The sequence below is a fragment of the Geospiza fortis genome, unplaced genomic scaffold (genome assembly GCF_000277835.1).
Source record: "Geospiza fortis unplaced genomic scaffold, GeoFor_1.0 scaffold2, whole genome shotgun sequence".
In the NCBI taxonomy this organism is placed as follows: domain Eukaryota; kingdom Metazoa; phylum Chordata; class Aves; order Passeriformes; family Thraupidae; genus Geospiza; species Geospiza fortis.
Window position 1 is genome coordinate 3,440,630 of NW_005054366.1, and position 14,366 is coordinate 3,454,995.

At 61.4% G+C, this 14,366-nt stretch overlaps 1 protein-coding gene across 1 annotated transcript in view; it reads right to left on the minus strand.

The window, feature by feature from the left end:
* Positions 1 to 43: 43 nt before the first annotated feature.
* RASGRF1 (Ras protein specific guanine nucleotide releasing factor 1) overlaps positions 44 to 14,366 on the minus strand; it is an 18,592-nt gene continuing 4,269 nt past the window's right edge. The window contains exons 3-25 of the mRNA XM_031059672.1: positions 13,754 to 14,039; positions 13,116 to 13,195; positions 12,545 to 12,738; positions 12,054 to 12,163; positions 11,304 to 11,422; positions 10,792 to 10,952; positions 9,939 to 10,002; positions 9,540 to 9,676; positions 9,192 to 9,274; positions 8,316 to 8,564; positions 7,597 to 7,967; positions 7,150 to 7,305; positions 6,872 to 7,042; positions 6,494 to 6,606; positions 6,077 to 6,189; positions 5,507 to 5,567; positions 3,862 to 3,965; positions 3,416 to 3,500; positions 2,248 to 2,445; positions 1,417 to 1,496; positions 631 to 748; positions 310 to 378; positions 44 to 139 (exon numbers count right to left, since the gene is read on the minus strand). Coding sequence (XP_030915532.1) covers positions 44 to 139; positions 310 to 378; positions 631 to 748; positions 1,417 to 1,496; positions 2,248 to 2,445; positions 3,416 to 3,500; positions 3,862 to 3,965; positions 5,507 to 5,567; positions 6,077 to 6,189; positions 6,494 to 6,606; positions 6,872 to 7,042; positions 7,150 to 7,305; positions 7,597 to 7,967; positions 8,316 to 8,564; positions 9,192 to 9,274; positions 9,540 to 9,676; positions 9,939 to 10,002; positions 10,792 to 10,952; positions 11,304 to 11,422; positions 12,054 to 12,163; positions 12,545 to 12,738; positions 13,116 to 13,195; positions 13,754 to 14,039 — 3,218 coding nt within the window. The remainder of the gene's footprint in view (positions 140 to 309; positions 379 to 630; positions 749 to 1,416; positions 1,497 to 2,247; positions 2,446 to 3,415; positions 3,501 to 3,861; positions 3,966 to 5,506; positions 5,568 to 6,076; positions 6,190 to 6,493; positions 6,607 to 6,871; positions 7,043 to 7,149; positions 7,306 to 7,596; positions 7,968 to 8,315; positions 8,565 to 9,191; positions 9,275 to 9,539; positions 9,677 to 9,938; positions 10,003 to 10,791; positions 10,953 to 11,303; positions 11,423 to 12,053; positions 12,164 to 12,544; positions 12,739 to 13,115; positions 13,196 to 13,753; positions 14,040 to 14,366) is intronic.

Genomic DNA, 14,366 nt, shown 5'->3' on the forward strand with positions numbered 1-14,366 from the left:
GGGTGGCACGGCGCGCTCTGCTCCACGGCAGGGCGTGCTGCCCCTAACCGCTGCTGCTCAGCGTGGCCGGGTGCACCCCTGAGCACCCCGGGCTGTCCATCGGTGCTGCCCTCTGCAGCAACTCCTCTGCTGCAGCTGCCTGGGGAGCACGGGGAGTCTGCTGAGCCCCCACAGCCTCCCTCCATCCCCTGACTGACCCCTCCAACAGACTCCAGCAGGGAGCTGCCAGGAACTGAAGGCTTAGATGCTGTGATGGAAGAGGGAGATGAGGGGCAGAGCCTGCCCGAGGCTCTGGGGACAGGGCTGTACCTTCGGCTGGTGCTCGATCTTGTAGGAGGTTTGCTGGAACTGGCGGATCTCCCTTATGATGTGTGAGATCTGTGCAGGGATATAACACAGGAGGTGCTCATGGCTCAGCCATCACTCAGAGAACCCATCCCAGTGCCCAGGAGGGCAGGGGCACCCAGCACAGCACAATGCAGAGGCCTTTTTGTCTCTTCCAGACACTGGGAACAACCCTAGGTGTGTGCAGGGGACACATGTGGCCTCCTGGTGCTGTGCAGGTGAAGGCTGAGGGGACTCAGGCCTGGCCACAGCCACATCACCCAGCCCAGCCCCTGGAGCACTCACCATCCTCATTTTGGAGAAGTTCACCAGGCCATCCTCGGTGTAGTTGGGGGTGCCCTCCTCGATGAACGCCAGGTCCGTCAGGTACATGCCCAGGTAGGGGACACACGGGGGGTCACAACTTCAGGAGTGAACCAGAAAGGAATGAGGAGCAAAACTCCCTCAGTTTGGAGCTTGGGGCAGGGCAGGGGAGAAGGGGACAGCTCTGCAGCCAGCAGAGGTGGAAGGAGTCTCTCTAATATAGGAGAGCTCTCCCAGAGAAGGCTCCCGGTGTCCTGGGCCTCATCCCCACCAGCACAGCAGGACAGGCAGGACCTGTGGCTGTGCCCCTCACAAAGCCATGGGAGATGGGCAGGAGATGAGCTGGGGCATCTTTGACAGCACGGAGGGTCAGGAAGACCTTTAGAAGCTTCCATGGGCAACTTGATCTAGTGGAAGGGGGCCCTGCCCACAGAGAGGAATGGAACAAGATGAGCTTTAAGGTCCCTTCCAACCTGAACCATTCTGGGATTTGATGATTCTGTGATAGTGATGGGGAAAATTGCTCTCTGGTGTCTGGCAGTGATTTTTCCCTGTGCAGTCCCTTTTATTCCCATCTTTCGCCATGCTGCCCAAAGGAGCAGCTCAGTCCTGAGGATCACTTTGCCAGGCACTGTGCTGGCCCCACAGGACACCCTTCAGTGCAGGCTCTGAGCGATCCTGGGAGCAGAGCTCAGCTCCCCCCACCCTGCAGGCCCCAGAGCAGCCAGGAGCAGCCCTGGGGGAGGAGGAGAAGCACCATTCACTCACTTTTTCAGTGCCTCCCTCAGGTTCTTGAACCTGCCCTCCGACGACACCAGCTTCTGGAGCTTATCAATCAGAGCCTTCGTCTGCAAGAAACCAGAGTGCTGCTGGCAGGGGCCCTGGAAGTACCCCCGGTGGCTGGGGGCAGCCTGCAGAGCCACAGGGGCAATTCCAGCCCGCCCTGCCCAGGGCACCCCACTCCACCTGCACCTGCACAGGTACAGCGTGCCCTGGCTGTCACACCTGGCTGCAGGTGAGCAGGCTGTGCACTCACTGCCTCCCCCTGCTCCCACCTCTGCCCTCGCCTGTTTTCATTCACAAGTTTGTCATTTTATAGCAAAAACAACTGCTCCTGGCTGGTGGGAGCCCACAGTGGTGCCGGCTCAGAGAGGTTCAACTGCACCTCTGCCTTGCAGGGTGGGGCCTGTGTCTTCTCACAGGTAACAAGTGATGAGACAAGGGGAAAGGGGTTGTGCCAGGAGAAGTTTAGATTGGATATTGGGAAAATTTCTTAATGGCTGTCCAGCTCTGGCACAGCTGCCCAGGGTGGTGGTGGAGCCAGTGGAGGGATTTAACAGATACGTGGATGTGGCACTTGGGGACAGGGGTTACTGGTGGCCTTGGCAGTGCCAAGGGAACAGCTGGACTTGCATGGTCTCAGAGAGCTTTTCTAACCCAAACAATTCCATTAGTAAACCCGACTCCAGGGCAGGTCTGCCTGTCAACCCACCACCTCCCTCCCGAGAACAACCTGAAACCCCTTTCCCATTTTCTAACTCGTTGACCCTGCCCCAACACCCCCCAGCAAACCCAGCTCCCCGGAGGGCCCAGCCCTACCTGCTTGGAGACCTTGAGCCACGTTTTCTTGAGGCGGAAGATGGCACTGCGGTTGAGGGAGGAGGTGATCTCCAGCACGGCGTTGTAGTTGTGCAGGCAGCGGCAGATGTCGGCCACCGCCACCCACTTCTCGATGGCGCTGGCGCGCGCCGCGATCTCCTCGTTGCGGATGATCTCCGAGGCAATCAGGTTGCTGACCTTGGGGAGACACGGCCCCAGCCCGGCCTTCAGCGTGGCTTTGGGCACCCCAGCCTCGCAGCAGGGCTGGATCTCCCTGTGCCGCTGCAGCCCCGCCAGCAGTACTGCAGCAGGACTGCCTCCACCTGCACCGAGGCCTGTGGGGTAGGCAGGGCCGTGGGGCAGGCAGGGCCCATGGGGCAGGGCAGGGCTGTGGGGCAGGGCAGGGCCATGGGGCAGGGCAGGGCCGGGGGGCAGGGACGGGCCATGGGGCAGGGCAGGGCCGGGGGGCAGGGACGGGCCATGGGGCAGGGCAGGGCCGGGGGGCAGGGACGGGCCATGGGGCAGGGCAGGGCCGGGGGGCAGGGACGGGCCATGGGGCAGGGCAGGGCCGGGGGGCAGGGACGGGCCATGGGGCAGGGCAGGGCCGGGGGGCAGGGACGGGCCATGGGGCAGGGCAGGGCCGGGGGGCAGGGACGGGCCATGGGGCAGGGCAGGGCCGGGGGGCAGGGACGGGCCATGGGGCAGGGCAGGGCCGGGGGGCAGGGACGGGCCATGGGGCAGGGCAGGGCCGGGGGGCAGGGACGGGCCATGGGGCAGGGCAGGGCCGGGGGGCAGGGACGGGCCATGGGGCAGGGCAGGGCCGGGGGGCAGGGACGGGCCATGGGGCAGGGCAGGGCCGGGGGGCAGGGACGGGCCATGGGGCAGGGCAGGGCCGGGGGGCAGGGACGGGCCATGGGGCAGGGCAGGGCCGGGGGGCAGGGACGGGCCATGGGGCAGGGCAGGGCCGGGGGGCAGGGACGGGCCATGGGGCAGGGCAGGGCCGGGGGGCAGGGACGGGCCATGGGGCAGGGCAGGGCCGGGGGGCAGGGACGGGCCATGGGGCAGGGCAGGGCCGTGGGGCAGGTGACCCTCCCTCACCCCAGCCCTGGGGAGGGGGCTGAGCTGCCTCCCCCGTGCCCACCCCCCTGTGCCCTGCAGCTGCACCTACATCATTGAAGTGCTTTGTGTTCTTCATGATGTATGGAGTCCTCTCGTTCTTCTCCAGCTTCATCCAGCCTTGCCCAAAGAATTCCCTGCAAACCACAGGGCTCAGGTCAACTTTTATTTCTCAGTTTTGCGGGATGTCCAAGCCCTGCAAGCTCCACTGCATCCACAGGATGGAGATCCCGGGGTCTTTGCCCCCACACTGCTGGGAAGGGACCGTGGATGTGGCTGGACGTGTGATGGTTGTAGGAGGGTCTCCCTGAGCCAATTACCTTGGGACATCCCACAAAAGCAGAGAAGTCACAGGGCTCCAAATCTGTCCTTGAGCCAAGTCTGGGCTACTGGCAAAGGCCAGGAAGGCTCTGCACTCTCTGGGGTCAGCCCAGCCAGGCTGCCCATGGGGCCCTGGCTGACCAGAGCTGCCTTTCCTGTCCCATGGGGATCACTCACTCATATGGGATCTTCTTGAAGACCAGGTGGTCCAGCAGCGTCAGCTGCTCTGCGATCTCCAGGGCTGAATGGTTTTCGAAGGGTTCTGCTTTGACCCCCTCGGCCTGTGGGACAGAGAACAGCGGGGCTCACCAGTGAGAATCCCACACACCAACGACACAAACCCAAAGCCAAGCCAGGCTCCCAGGCCAAAGGCTTTTCCCAGCAAAGCCAGATGTGGTGCTCCAGAGGCACCCAGCCCACACCATGCCTGTGCCAAGCTCCTGCCAGCCTCGAGAACCCCAGGGATTTAATCATGCAGCCTTTGGCTGTTTAATTAGCAAAGCACCCAGGGATCCCAGCTGGAGCACTGCAGCCCTGCCCAGGAGGGGCAAGATGGCTCTGCCAAGGTATTTCCAGGAAAGCAGGGGAGCAGGGATGAGCCCTGTCCCCACTGCCTGGCTCTGGCCAAGCAGCACTGCAGCGCAGCAGGGCTCAGGGTGCCCCCACCCTGGGGCCACAGCCAAAGCCTGAGGTCCAGACTGCACGGAGCCACTGGTGACTGTCCTAAACCATCACAGAGACATTGTCACTGATACCAGTCCTTGGGCACAGCTCTGGGCCACCCAACACCCCCACAACACCCCCACAAACAGTGCTTGGATGGGGCTGGTGCCACTCCTGCAACACCTCCACCCCACCGCCTCAGGGAGAAGATCAGCCACCAAAAACAACAAAGCCCACTGGCATCCCGCCCAAATAAAACCCCAAACTGCCCTGGTGACACAGGAGAACACCCCAAGATCAACACACGCACACAAGAGCCCAGCACAAGGCAAGAGCCCTTGCACAATCCCCTGGGGCAGGGGTTGGGAAAGCTCCAGCAAACAACGCAGCCCCCTGCTCGTGATGTGCATCCCAAACCCCAGGGCAGCCTCCCATCCCAGCACCCTTTGACTGCAGGTCACGCTGCCCAGCCTGAGGGGCAGAGCAAAGCCCCCAGGGCTCTCCTGTCCTCTCCTCTTCAGAGGAAGTTTCCAGAACATGCAATTCTGGGCAACAGCTCAAACAAAGCCCAGGAGGGAGTGCACCCCTCCAGAAGCCACCAGCAGAGCCAGGGGACAGAGTCTTGGGTGTTTCAGGTGCTCCAGGCCAGTTTCAAGTGGCTCTTGTGTTCTTCTGGGAACAGGTTTGGTTGGGTTTTTTTCAGTGCAGAAGGGCAGCAAGTGCTCTGCAGCCACCCTGGGGGCTCTAAATCCATGCACATTCCCAGGGCTCTCTCTTTCCGGGGAGCAGCAGTGATGCTGGCTGAGCCAGAGCCCCTCACTTGGAACTGGAACAGGTTTGGGGACACAGAGGACACGATGGGAGCCCCTGGGGCACAGGCAGCAGCAGGAAGGTGTCTCTGTGCCCTCTGCAGCCATTCTGCTGACTGCAGGGGAATAATGTGCCTGTGGGCTGGCTGGTGCTGCCTCTGCCCTAACAGATCCAGCTGTGCTCACAGCTGGCCCCTCCCCAGAAAGCCTTTCCTGCTGTGCAGCTGCACCCCTGGCACTGCCCTCGGAGGCTCACTCTGCCCTGAGTGAGCACCAGGACCTTTGGCTGCTCCCCTTCCACCACCCCAAGGCAGCAGGGGCAGGTAGGCAGGGAGGGAAGGAGCATTTACCATCTGCACCACCTCCTCCAGGGTTATCTGGTTGTCTCCTGGATCCTCCTGTGTCAAGGTCCTGTGGCACAGAAAGAGAGGATTTCTGCAGCTGGGAGAGCGCCAGACCCACACAGCTCTGACAGGGCAGCGCGGCTCCGAGGAACAGCCTGGCTGCAACTCTCAGCCTGTGTGTCAGGAGACCCCCTCAGTGCCATTCCTCATCTTACAGAGAAAAACACTCCTTAGCAGAGGCCACATGGCCCCACAAGTGTCAGCCCTGCTGCAAGACAAGAGTCCTGCCCTCAGTGTGGGGTGGGCACACCCTGAGTGCCAGCACAGCCCTGGGAGCCACGGTGCCACACCAGCACCCTCTGGGCTCAGCACTGAACCTCAGACGGGCACCAAGGGGGTCGCACCCGCCCTGCCCCGAGGCTGAGCACCACCCAGCCTCCTCCTCATCTTCCTCCCTGGCTGCTCCCAGCCCCGGCACAGTCCCTGCTGAGCCTGCTGTGCTCCCGGGTGAGAGCAGGAGCAGCCAGCAGCTGGCAGTGCCAGGACAAGCCTGACACAAAACCTGCAGCCCCTCACCTGATGATGTTGGCAGCTGCCTTCCTCTCCTGCGTCAGGAGCTCGGGGTCGTGGATCACCTCCTCCAGGAAGCCAATCACCCGGAACTTCAGCTCCTCGTTGGTCTCAAAGTCCTGCCAAGGCCAGCACAGCCTGGATTACTGTGCTGGAGCGACCCTGATCCAGCAGAGCTGCTTCCTTCCCAGCTGGGCAAGGGCTGCCTCTTCCCAGCACAATCCCAGCACGGGAGGGCAGCAGGCTCACTCAGTTCCATTGCATCAGCATCACCAGCCTGGGAGAGCTGTGACTTTCCCCTGCTCCTCACCATCCACACTGCTCCATCAGACCCTCAGTGCCAGACTGCCTCTCAGCAAGGCTGGCTGAGCTGCCCAGCACTCAGGCAGGCAGGAGGGAGAGCGGGAAGGCGGCGCTGCCCACCTGGGAGTGCTTGGACACCCAGTGCCGCAGCACGTTCAGCACGCGGTTGGTGGCGGCTCTCCGGATCACAAACTCCTTGTCCCCGTTCCGCTGGTCCGTCGGGAACCCTGAAACTGCCAGGGGCCCTCAGCATGGCACAGCCCCTCAGGGAGGGCTCACAGCCCCTCTGGGGCTGCCAGAGGAGCACCCCTTCCCTGTGTCAGGAGGCAGGGGACACCCAGGGACCTGCACAGTCCTTGGGCAGTGCCATGCCCAGACCCCAGGGCACAGCCTGGAGCAGGCTCTGCGGGCTCTGGGGGCTCCCAGCCCAGAGTGTGCCTGCAGGGAAACCCCTGTGGTGGCAATAGGCACCCCAGAGGCAGTCCCTGGGGCAGGTACCTGCGCTGGCCAGGGACATCCTGCGGTACTTCTCCTTGGTGGGGGTGCCCTCGTTGGCCCCTGCCGTGGCAATGGCAAAGGCAGAGGTGGCAGACAGGGCGCTGCGGGTGCTGTCCAGGTCCCGGCAGGACGTCATCACCATGCCATTGTTGTAGGAAAACAGCGAGAAATCTGCGGGAGAAAAAACCCAACACTCCTGTGGGCACTGCTGCTGCCAGACAGGGCCCCACACGTGCCAGCCCCCCGAGACACGGGCACCCCCAGACCTCACTCGTTACCTGATGAATTTTTGCACTTGATGGACTTGGGAGTCGTTGGAGATTTCGTTGGGGAAGCTTCAGCTTCTGCTTCATCGCTGTGGTTGGGATCTGTGTCCGACTCTTCCCTGACAGACACCTCTGAGCCTGGGAGGACAGGGAACCCCTTTACAATCGCTGCACACAAACACAGCCACCTTTTAGTTCTTCCCATTTTCCTCAAGTCTGCCCCGTTCCAGCTTGGGATGCAGCCACCATGTATGGGAAAGGTACAGAGTTCTGCCATTTCTGTAGGATACTTTGGAACAGGCTTTTTCCTTGAGGTGGGGGGGTTGGGTGGTTTTTTTGTTTTATCATTAAAAATTACTGAGTTTTTTACTCCTCCTGAGTTTTCAGGAGGCAGGAGCTCTCTGTGCGTGCACCTAAACCAGCCCCTCAGTGCCAGAGCCCAAACCCACAGGCACTCACTCTGCTTGCCTGGCAGGGACTCCTCTTGCTTTTCCGAGGCTGCTTCTCCCTCGTCGGGGATCTTGTTGGGATAGCCACTGGACACGTAGAGCTTGTTGATGTCCAGCGTGGTCTTGCTGAAGGGGGCCATGGAGGAGTAGACGCCGGCGTAGCCGTTGGAGGAGCAGCTGAGCGCGGCCAGGTCGAGCGCCTTGCCGCCGGTGATGATGGGGATGTTGAGGGACAGCTTCCTGCGCCGGCTGGGCGACGACGACTTGCTCAGCGACAGCGGCGGCGGCGACGAGAACTTGCGGTTGGCCCGGGGCGACTTGGGGGGCTCCCCGTAGAGCAGCTTGTTGGTCTGGCTGTTTGCAAACAGCAGCTCCAGGGACCTGGCAGGGACAGCGAGAGGCTGAGCTGGCACCCGCCCTGCCCAGGAGGTGCTCGGGAACCCCCCCGTGGCACTGGGACCCCAGGGCGTGCCCCAGCCACAGCAGCAGAGCCAACTGAGCCCCACCACCCCATGGGCAGCACTGGGACCCCAGGGCGTGCCCCAGCCACAGCAGCAGAGCCAACTCCACCCCGTGGGCAGTTCCTGGCCCTCCCAGGAGGGGGGATACCCGCAGAGCTTGGATTCGTCTCCTTCCCCTGTTTGTGGGTAGCACAGCTCACGGGGAGCAGTGACAGTCCCAGGGTGGCAGCAGGGACAGGACAGGTCCCTGGCAGCACTGCAGCCTCACCGTGCAGGGATGGCACTGATGGGCTTCTTGTAGATGGTGATGAGCTTGTCGAGCACCACGAGGGCGGTGGTGAAGACGCGGTAGGAGTGCAGGAAGGGGTTGAGGAAGTCGATGCTCAGGAAGCGCAGGTCCGTCAGCCTCTCCAGCAGCCGCTCCACGCTGGCATAGCGGATCTGCAGGACCTTGCAGGAATTCATCGTTTTACTGAACCTAATGTCAACATCATCACAATACAAGCTGGCATCAGACCTGCAGAGAAACGAGATTTCTGTGGTTCCAGCCTGGAACGAAACCAAGACACCATGGGAAGCGGTGCAGGAAGGAGCCCTGTTCCTATGGGTGTCCCCATGGAAAACACAGGTGGGAATGCTCCCAGGGAAAACCCAGGAATCCACACCCTGGAATGGGCTCCTGGAATGGGTGGAGTGCTCAGCAGGCAGAGGGATGTGGATGGGCCATCCCCAGGTGCAGACAAGCCAAGCCCCCTCCCCTGCCTGGCAGCAGGGAATGGGGCAGGAACACCCCCGTGCTGCCCCGTCCCCAAAGCTAGGACCAGCCCCCCTTGTCCCACACATGTCCCAGCACAGCCTTTGCACCCCAGGACCTACAGGGAGGACAGCCCCCCGCCCCTCCCTTCTGGCACTTTTACCCCCTCTTTACTATTGTTATTTTTCTCTGAACTCTCCCCCTTAGCATTCCCACCTCCCCAGCACATGCAAATCCCTCAGCAGCCAATTAACGCTGCTAATCACCATACTGGGACAGCCCACGGAGCACACGGGGGAGGCCGTGAGGTCCCAGGGAGGTCCCAGTGCTCCCGAGGCTCCTGGCAGTGTTGGGCTGCCGAGGAGCTGTGTCCTGCCCCTGCACACTCACTTGATCATCTGAGGCACGGTGACCTTGGAGTTCTCCTCGAAGGCGTTCATCATCAGCCCATTGCAGCGGATGTTGTCCACGCACTGCAGAGACACGGGCGGCACGTGGAGGAGCTCAGGGCTTGGCTTTCCCCAGAGCAGCCACATCCCCGCTCCCTGCAGGTCCCACACCCCAGGGGCGCCAGGAGAGCTCCCGGGGTGCAAACCCAGGCTCAGAGCAGCAGTGGGGCCGTGGGCACACAGCAAACCCGGGGTTACCTGCCTGCCCAAACTGATGCCACGGCCCAGCAGGGACCCCGTGGCAGCTCCTCGTGCTGAGAGCTCCACACCCCACCCTGCTGGGTCCTACCTGGCTGATGTCACTGGTCCATGCAGCCTTCTCCTGCCTGGACGAGGCCACCAGGATAACGGTGAAAGATGAAGAATCTTTTGGCTCCACCACGATTTTGAAGTCAAGGTGGTCAATGTCTTGTCCTGATGTTTTGGCTTTGGAACAGAAAAAGCCCACCCAATGATTGGGAAAGCCTTTCCCATCCCCTCTCTCCCAGCCAGCTTTCAAGGAAGGTTTATTCAGGTTTTTGTGGGTTGCTGGCTGCCCCAGGAAGATCAGGTCTGTCTAAGTGTGGGTCTGCTTGGTTCACAGTAAATAATTAATCTAATTAAACCTCAATCGTGGATTCCTTGAATCTACTGGCACCAGGATGTGACCCACTCACCAAGCACAGCCAGCCACCTCCCCAGAACCTACCGTCCTCATCGGTGCTCTCGGGCTCCTCCACCAGCGTGCAGTCGATGAGGGAGATCACCCCGTTCTGCAGGGGACAAAGGGGGCTCAGCCCTGCCAGCCTGGGGCTGGGCATCCCCCAGCACAGCCCCCACCAGGCCGGGAGTCAGGCTTCAGCAGCGGGACCCCCCTGGGGCTGGTGGCTCCTCTGTCCTTGTCCCCACCCCAGGGCTGGGGACAGGTCCGTGTCCCCAGGGGACAGTCCAGGGGAGGGGGACACACACACGGCCTCTGCTTTCACTGGGAAAAACGATCTGTGCCTGCTGGGATCCCTGGGTTTTCCTTGTCAAATTGATCAACTAATTTGTTTATAAATTATTTAATAGGAGCTTTAAATTTAATTTTCCCAAAGTCTGTTGTTGCAATTATCAGCTCTTTGCCACGGACTGTAATTCTTCAAACTGATAATTTAATGCCAGTAACAAGCAATTTCTGTAAGATTCTTGCTCAATTAACTGCCAAACTTCCCCAAATAGACACGGGAACCCAGGGAGCAACCAGAGGAGCTGGGAGTGCTACAGACAGCCCAGGCTGTGATTCCAGCTTCTTCCAGAACAGACTGCCAACGTTTCTGCTGCAAACCAGGGTGAATTCTTTTATCAAGATCATGTAGTTTCTCATCTCTCCCGTGACTCAGCTCCGACAAGGATCACGTGAAATAAATCCAGGTGGCCGCAGGCTCCCAGCCCAGCATCCCTGGGGCTGTGCCAGGGCAGGCCAAGGGGGTCCCTGACCCCTCTGTCACCAGCTGGGGCCACAGCTGGGCCACCCTCTGTCCCCCCACGGGCAGGGAGCAGCAGCAGCCCCGGCCCCTCACCTTGGTGAGGTGCAGCTTGCCCCCAGAGCCGCGGGTGCAGATGATGAGGTGCTTGGAGAAGAGGAAGCACTGGCGCTCGCCCTCCTTGCGGAGCGACAGCGAGCCCAGCCGGCCCCGCGTGATCTTCCCTTTCTCCGACATGGGCACCTGGATCAGGGACCCTGCGGGGACACGGTGTCAGCCCCCACAGCCACACAGCACAGCCCCAGAGCCAGGGCTGCCCCAGCCCAGGGCGCTGCTCCAGGACCAGAGCTCCGCGTGGTGCTGCTGCCTCCCCAGTGGGGCACCAGCAACAGCCAAGGCGCACCTCCCATGCCCTGATGGGGAAAGGGCAGGGACAAAACTGCCCAAAAGTGCCAGAGCTGCCTGAACTGATGTGCCTCTGATTAGTGAAAACTCAGAACCGAGTTATATATTTAAATTTCACAAGCCAGCAGCGCACACAGGACAGGGCCAGGGCCACGGGGCTCACATTCACCCCAGAGGGGAGGGATGCTGATGCTGACACAGACCTTGTCTGACGAAGGTCTGGCTGGTGTCCAGCAGAATCTCACAGCCCTCGATGATCATCCTCTCTATTGCCAGGTTTTTGCGAATGTTTTCAGTCTCACTCACTTCATCATGCATTATCCTGAAGGATGGAGGGGAGAAGATCAGAGCTGGGATGGGATCTGCACAAGTTTTCCCTTTGGACACATGGTGGGGCTGCACCAGGTAAAACCAAAACTGAAGGAATGTCAAGGCAATTGCAGCAGGATCCACCCAGACAGAGGCAGGAGCTCCAGAGGAGACCTGTACATCTGCCCAGGCTGTGCCTCCAGGCTGATGAATACTGAAATGGGAGTGCTTGGAAATCACAAAATTCAGATTCAGGGCAGACAGATCCCATCACCAGCCCCCTCTGATATCCCTGCTCCTTGAGGAGTGCGAAAAGGGATGGAAACTCTTTACAGGACTTAAAGTGTGCGGGTGGGTTTGGCACCAACATCCAGAACACTCCAGAACAGTCCACGGGCTGGGGAGGAAGAGGATAAAAAGCAGGGAATTATGGCCAATTCCCAAGAGCTCATCTCTGAGGCCCTCAGCGCCTTCCCACAGGGCAGCCCCACCAGCTCTGAACAGAGGACAGAACCAGACACTCAGAGCCATCCCAGTCCTGCAAAGCCTTCATTTCATCATCCAGGAGCCCTGGGAAACACTGTCTGTGTCCAGGAGCAGCCAGGAGCCGTCCCACAGCCCAGGGATGGATCAGCAGCTCTCACCTGGACAGCTCTTCCAGCTTGGACTTGGCATAATCCAGGCTGTTCCTCTCCACGTGCTCGTGGGGCGTGTGAGCCAGCAGCTCGTGCAGGGTCAGGATGTACCTGGGGATCTGCAGCACGAGGGAGAGAGCAGAGCTCAGCGGGGACAGCAGGGGCCCACTCTGGGCTGCTCCTGCCATGCCTGGGGACACCCTGGCCTGAGTGGTTAAAGCTCCAAAGCTCCTTGTGCCAAAGCTGCATGAAGAGCGGGCACAACGTGGGGCTGTGCCCAGGACCCTGCTGGGATAACTGGGGAGCCAGCAGCACCCAGGGTCCCCTCACAGTGGTGGCCCAAGCAGGCCCAGGAGCCATGTGGGACCACCAGGGTGCAGCCCCAGGGCAGCCTCAGCCAGGCTCTGCCTCCACCACACAGTGCCAGCTGTGGGCATGGGGTGTGCGCTGCCTATCCCACCCCCCCAGCCCCCCGGGCCAGCCCTGGCCGCAGGGCTCACCTGGAACATGGGGTAGGTGAGGAAGGTCTCCAGGGTCCTCTCCTCGCAGTCAGGCTTGGCCTCGTAGTGCTTGAGCAGCTTGTCGAAGTCGCGGTTCTGCTTGCAGTGCGCCAGGATCTGCAGGCTGTACTGGTGGTTCCGCACAAACTCCTGGTAGATGTTCAGCATGGGCAGCAGGATGTCAAACAGGTCGGCTGCAGGCAGAGCAGGGGCGTGGGTGGGCTGCTGCCGCCCCTCCTGGGAGCCAGCACCGCCCTGAGCCCAGAGCAGCCCCGGCGTGTCCCGCCCCTCGTGCCCCCAGCTCTGCTGAGCTCAGGAGGCTCTGATGGGACCCAGTGATGCTCTCCAGCATCAGCCCCCTGTGCACAGTCCAGCCCCACCTCCCAGCAGGACCAGGAGCACCAGAATTTGGTCACTCTGGGGTTTTACTGTGCGGCTGACGTGACCAAGCCAGGACATGTGTGCAGGGTTTTGCTGCTGGTTGGCAAATGCCTGTGGAGCTGCAGAAGGAGCAGCAGCAGCAGGAGGATGAGGAGGAGGAGGAGGAGGAGGAGGGGGCAGCAGCACTCACCCAGCACCAGCGTGGGCCAGCTGGAGATCCGCGCCTTCAGGCCTTGGTAGAAAATTTGGTGCAAAAACATGATTGTTTCACTGGAAGAGGGACCAAGAGAGGATTAAGCCAGACCAAGAGCAGACAGATGAACGAGAGATAAATAAGGAGGAATTAAGACAAATTCCCCAGCCCAGGGGGAGCAGGGAGCCCTTGTGCTGGCTGGGGGCAGCTGCTCGAGGCAGTGCAGAGGGTGCCTGGGGGCACAGGGGGCAACGGTGGAGCTGCACACTCCCAGCACCAGGGAATGGTGGAGCTGCACACTCCCAGCACCAGGGAATGATGGAGCTGCACACTCCCAGCACCAGGGAATGGTGGAACTGCAGACTCCCAGCACCAGGGAATGGTGGAGCTGCACACTCCCAGCACCAGGGAATGATGGAGCTGCACACTCCCAGCACCAGGGAATGGTGGAGCTGCACACTCGCAGCACCAGGGAATGATGGAGCTGCACACTCCCAGCACCAGGGAATGGTGGAGCTGCACACTCCCAGCACCAGGGAATGGTGGAACTGCAGACTCCCAGCACCAGGGAGGGCAGCGGGTGTGCAGAGCTGCTGGGACACCACAGAGCTCCTGGAGCCCAGGACAGAGCTCACCTGTTGAGGAAAATGCTGCTGACATCGTCGTGGGTGATGGGCGGCTTCTTGGAGCTGGCGGCCATGCGCAGCGGCCGCAGGAAGTTGTTGACCAGGATGTGGAGCTGCTGCACGTACTCGGCCTCGGCCTCCAGCATGCTGAACACCACCTGGTTCCTCTTGCGCATGCTGTCGGCGTGGGGGGACCTGATGTAGTCCTGGATGATGGTCTTCCACTTCCTGCGGCACAGCCAGCCCCGCAGGAAGCTCTGCACCTGGGGGAGCGGGGCTGGGGTCAGGGACGGGGCTGGGGGCCAGGCAGGACCCTCACTCGACACAGTGAGGTGCCTGGCTCTGTACCCAGGTGTGTGTGCTGCTGCCTCAGATGAGGTTTCAGATCCCTTCCTGGTGTAGCTGGGCACCTGCAGCACGTCCTGCTCTGTGCCAAGGGCTCCCACCCCAGCACAGGGGGCACCTGAGGCTGTTGCTCCCTGGGGAATGCTGCCAGGGTGATGGCTTTTCCTTGGCCACAATAAAAGCTGTGACAGCCACGGGAACAGAACTCAGAGGGGCTGGAGGTGCAGGGGCCAGCACTGGCTGGGCAGCCTGGTGCTCCCGGCAATGCTGGGAGTGC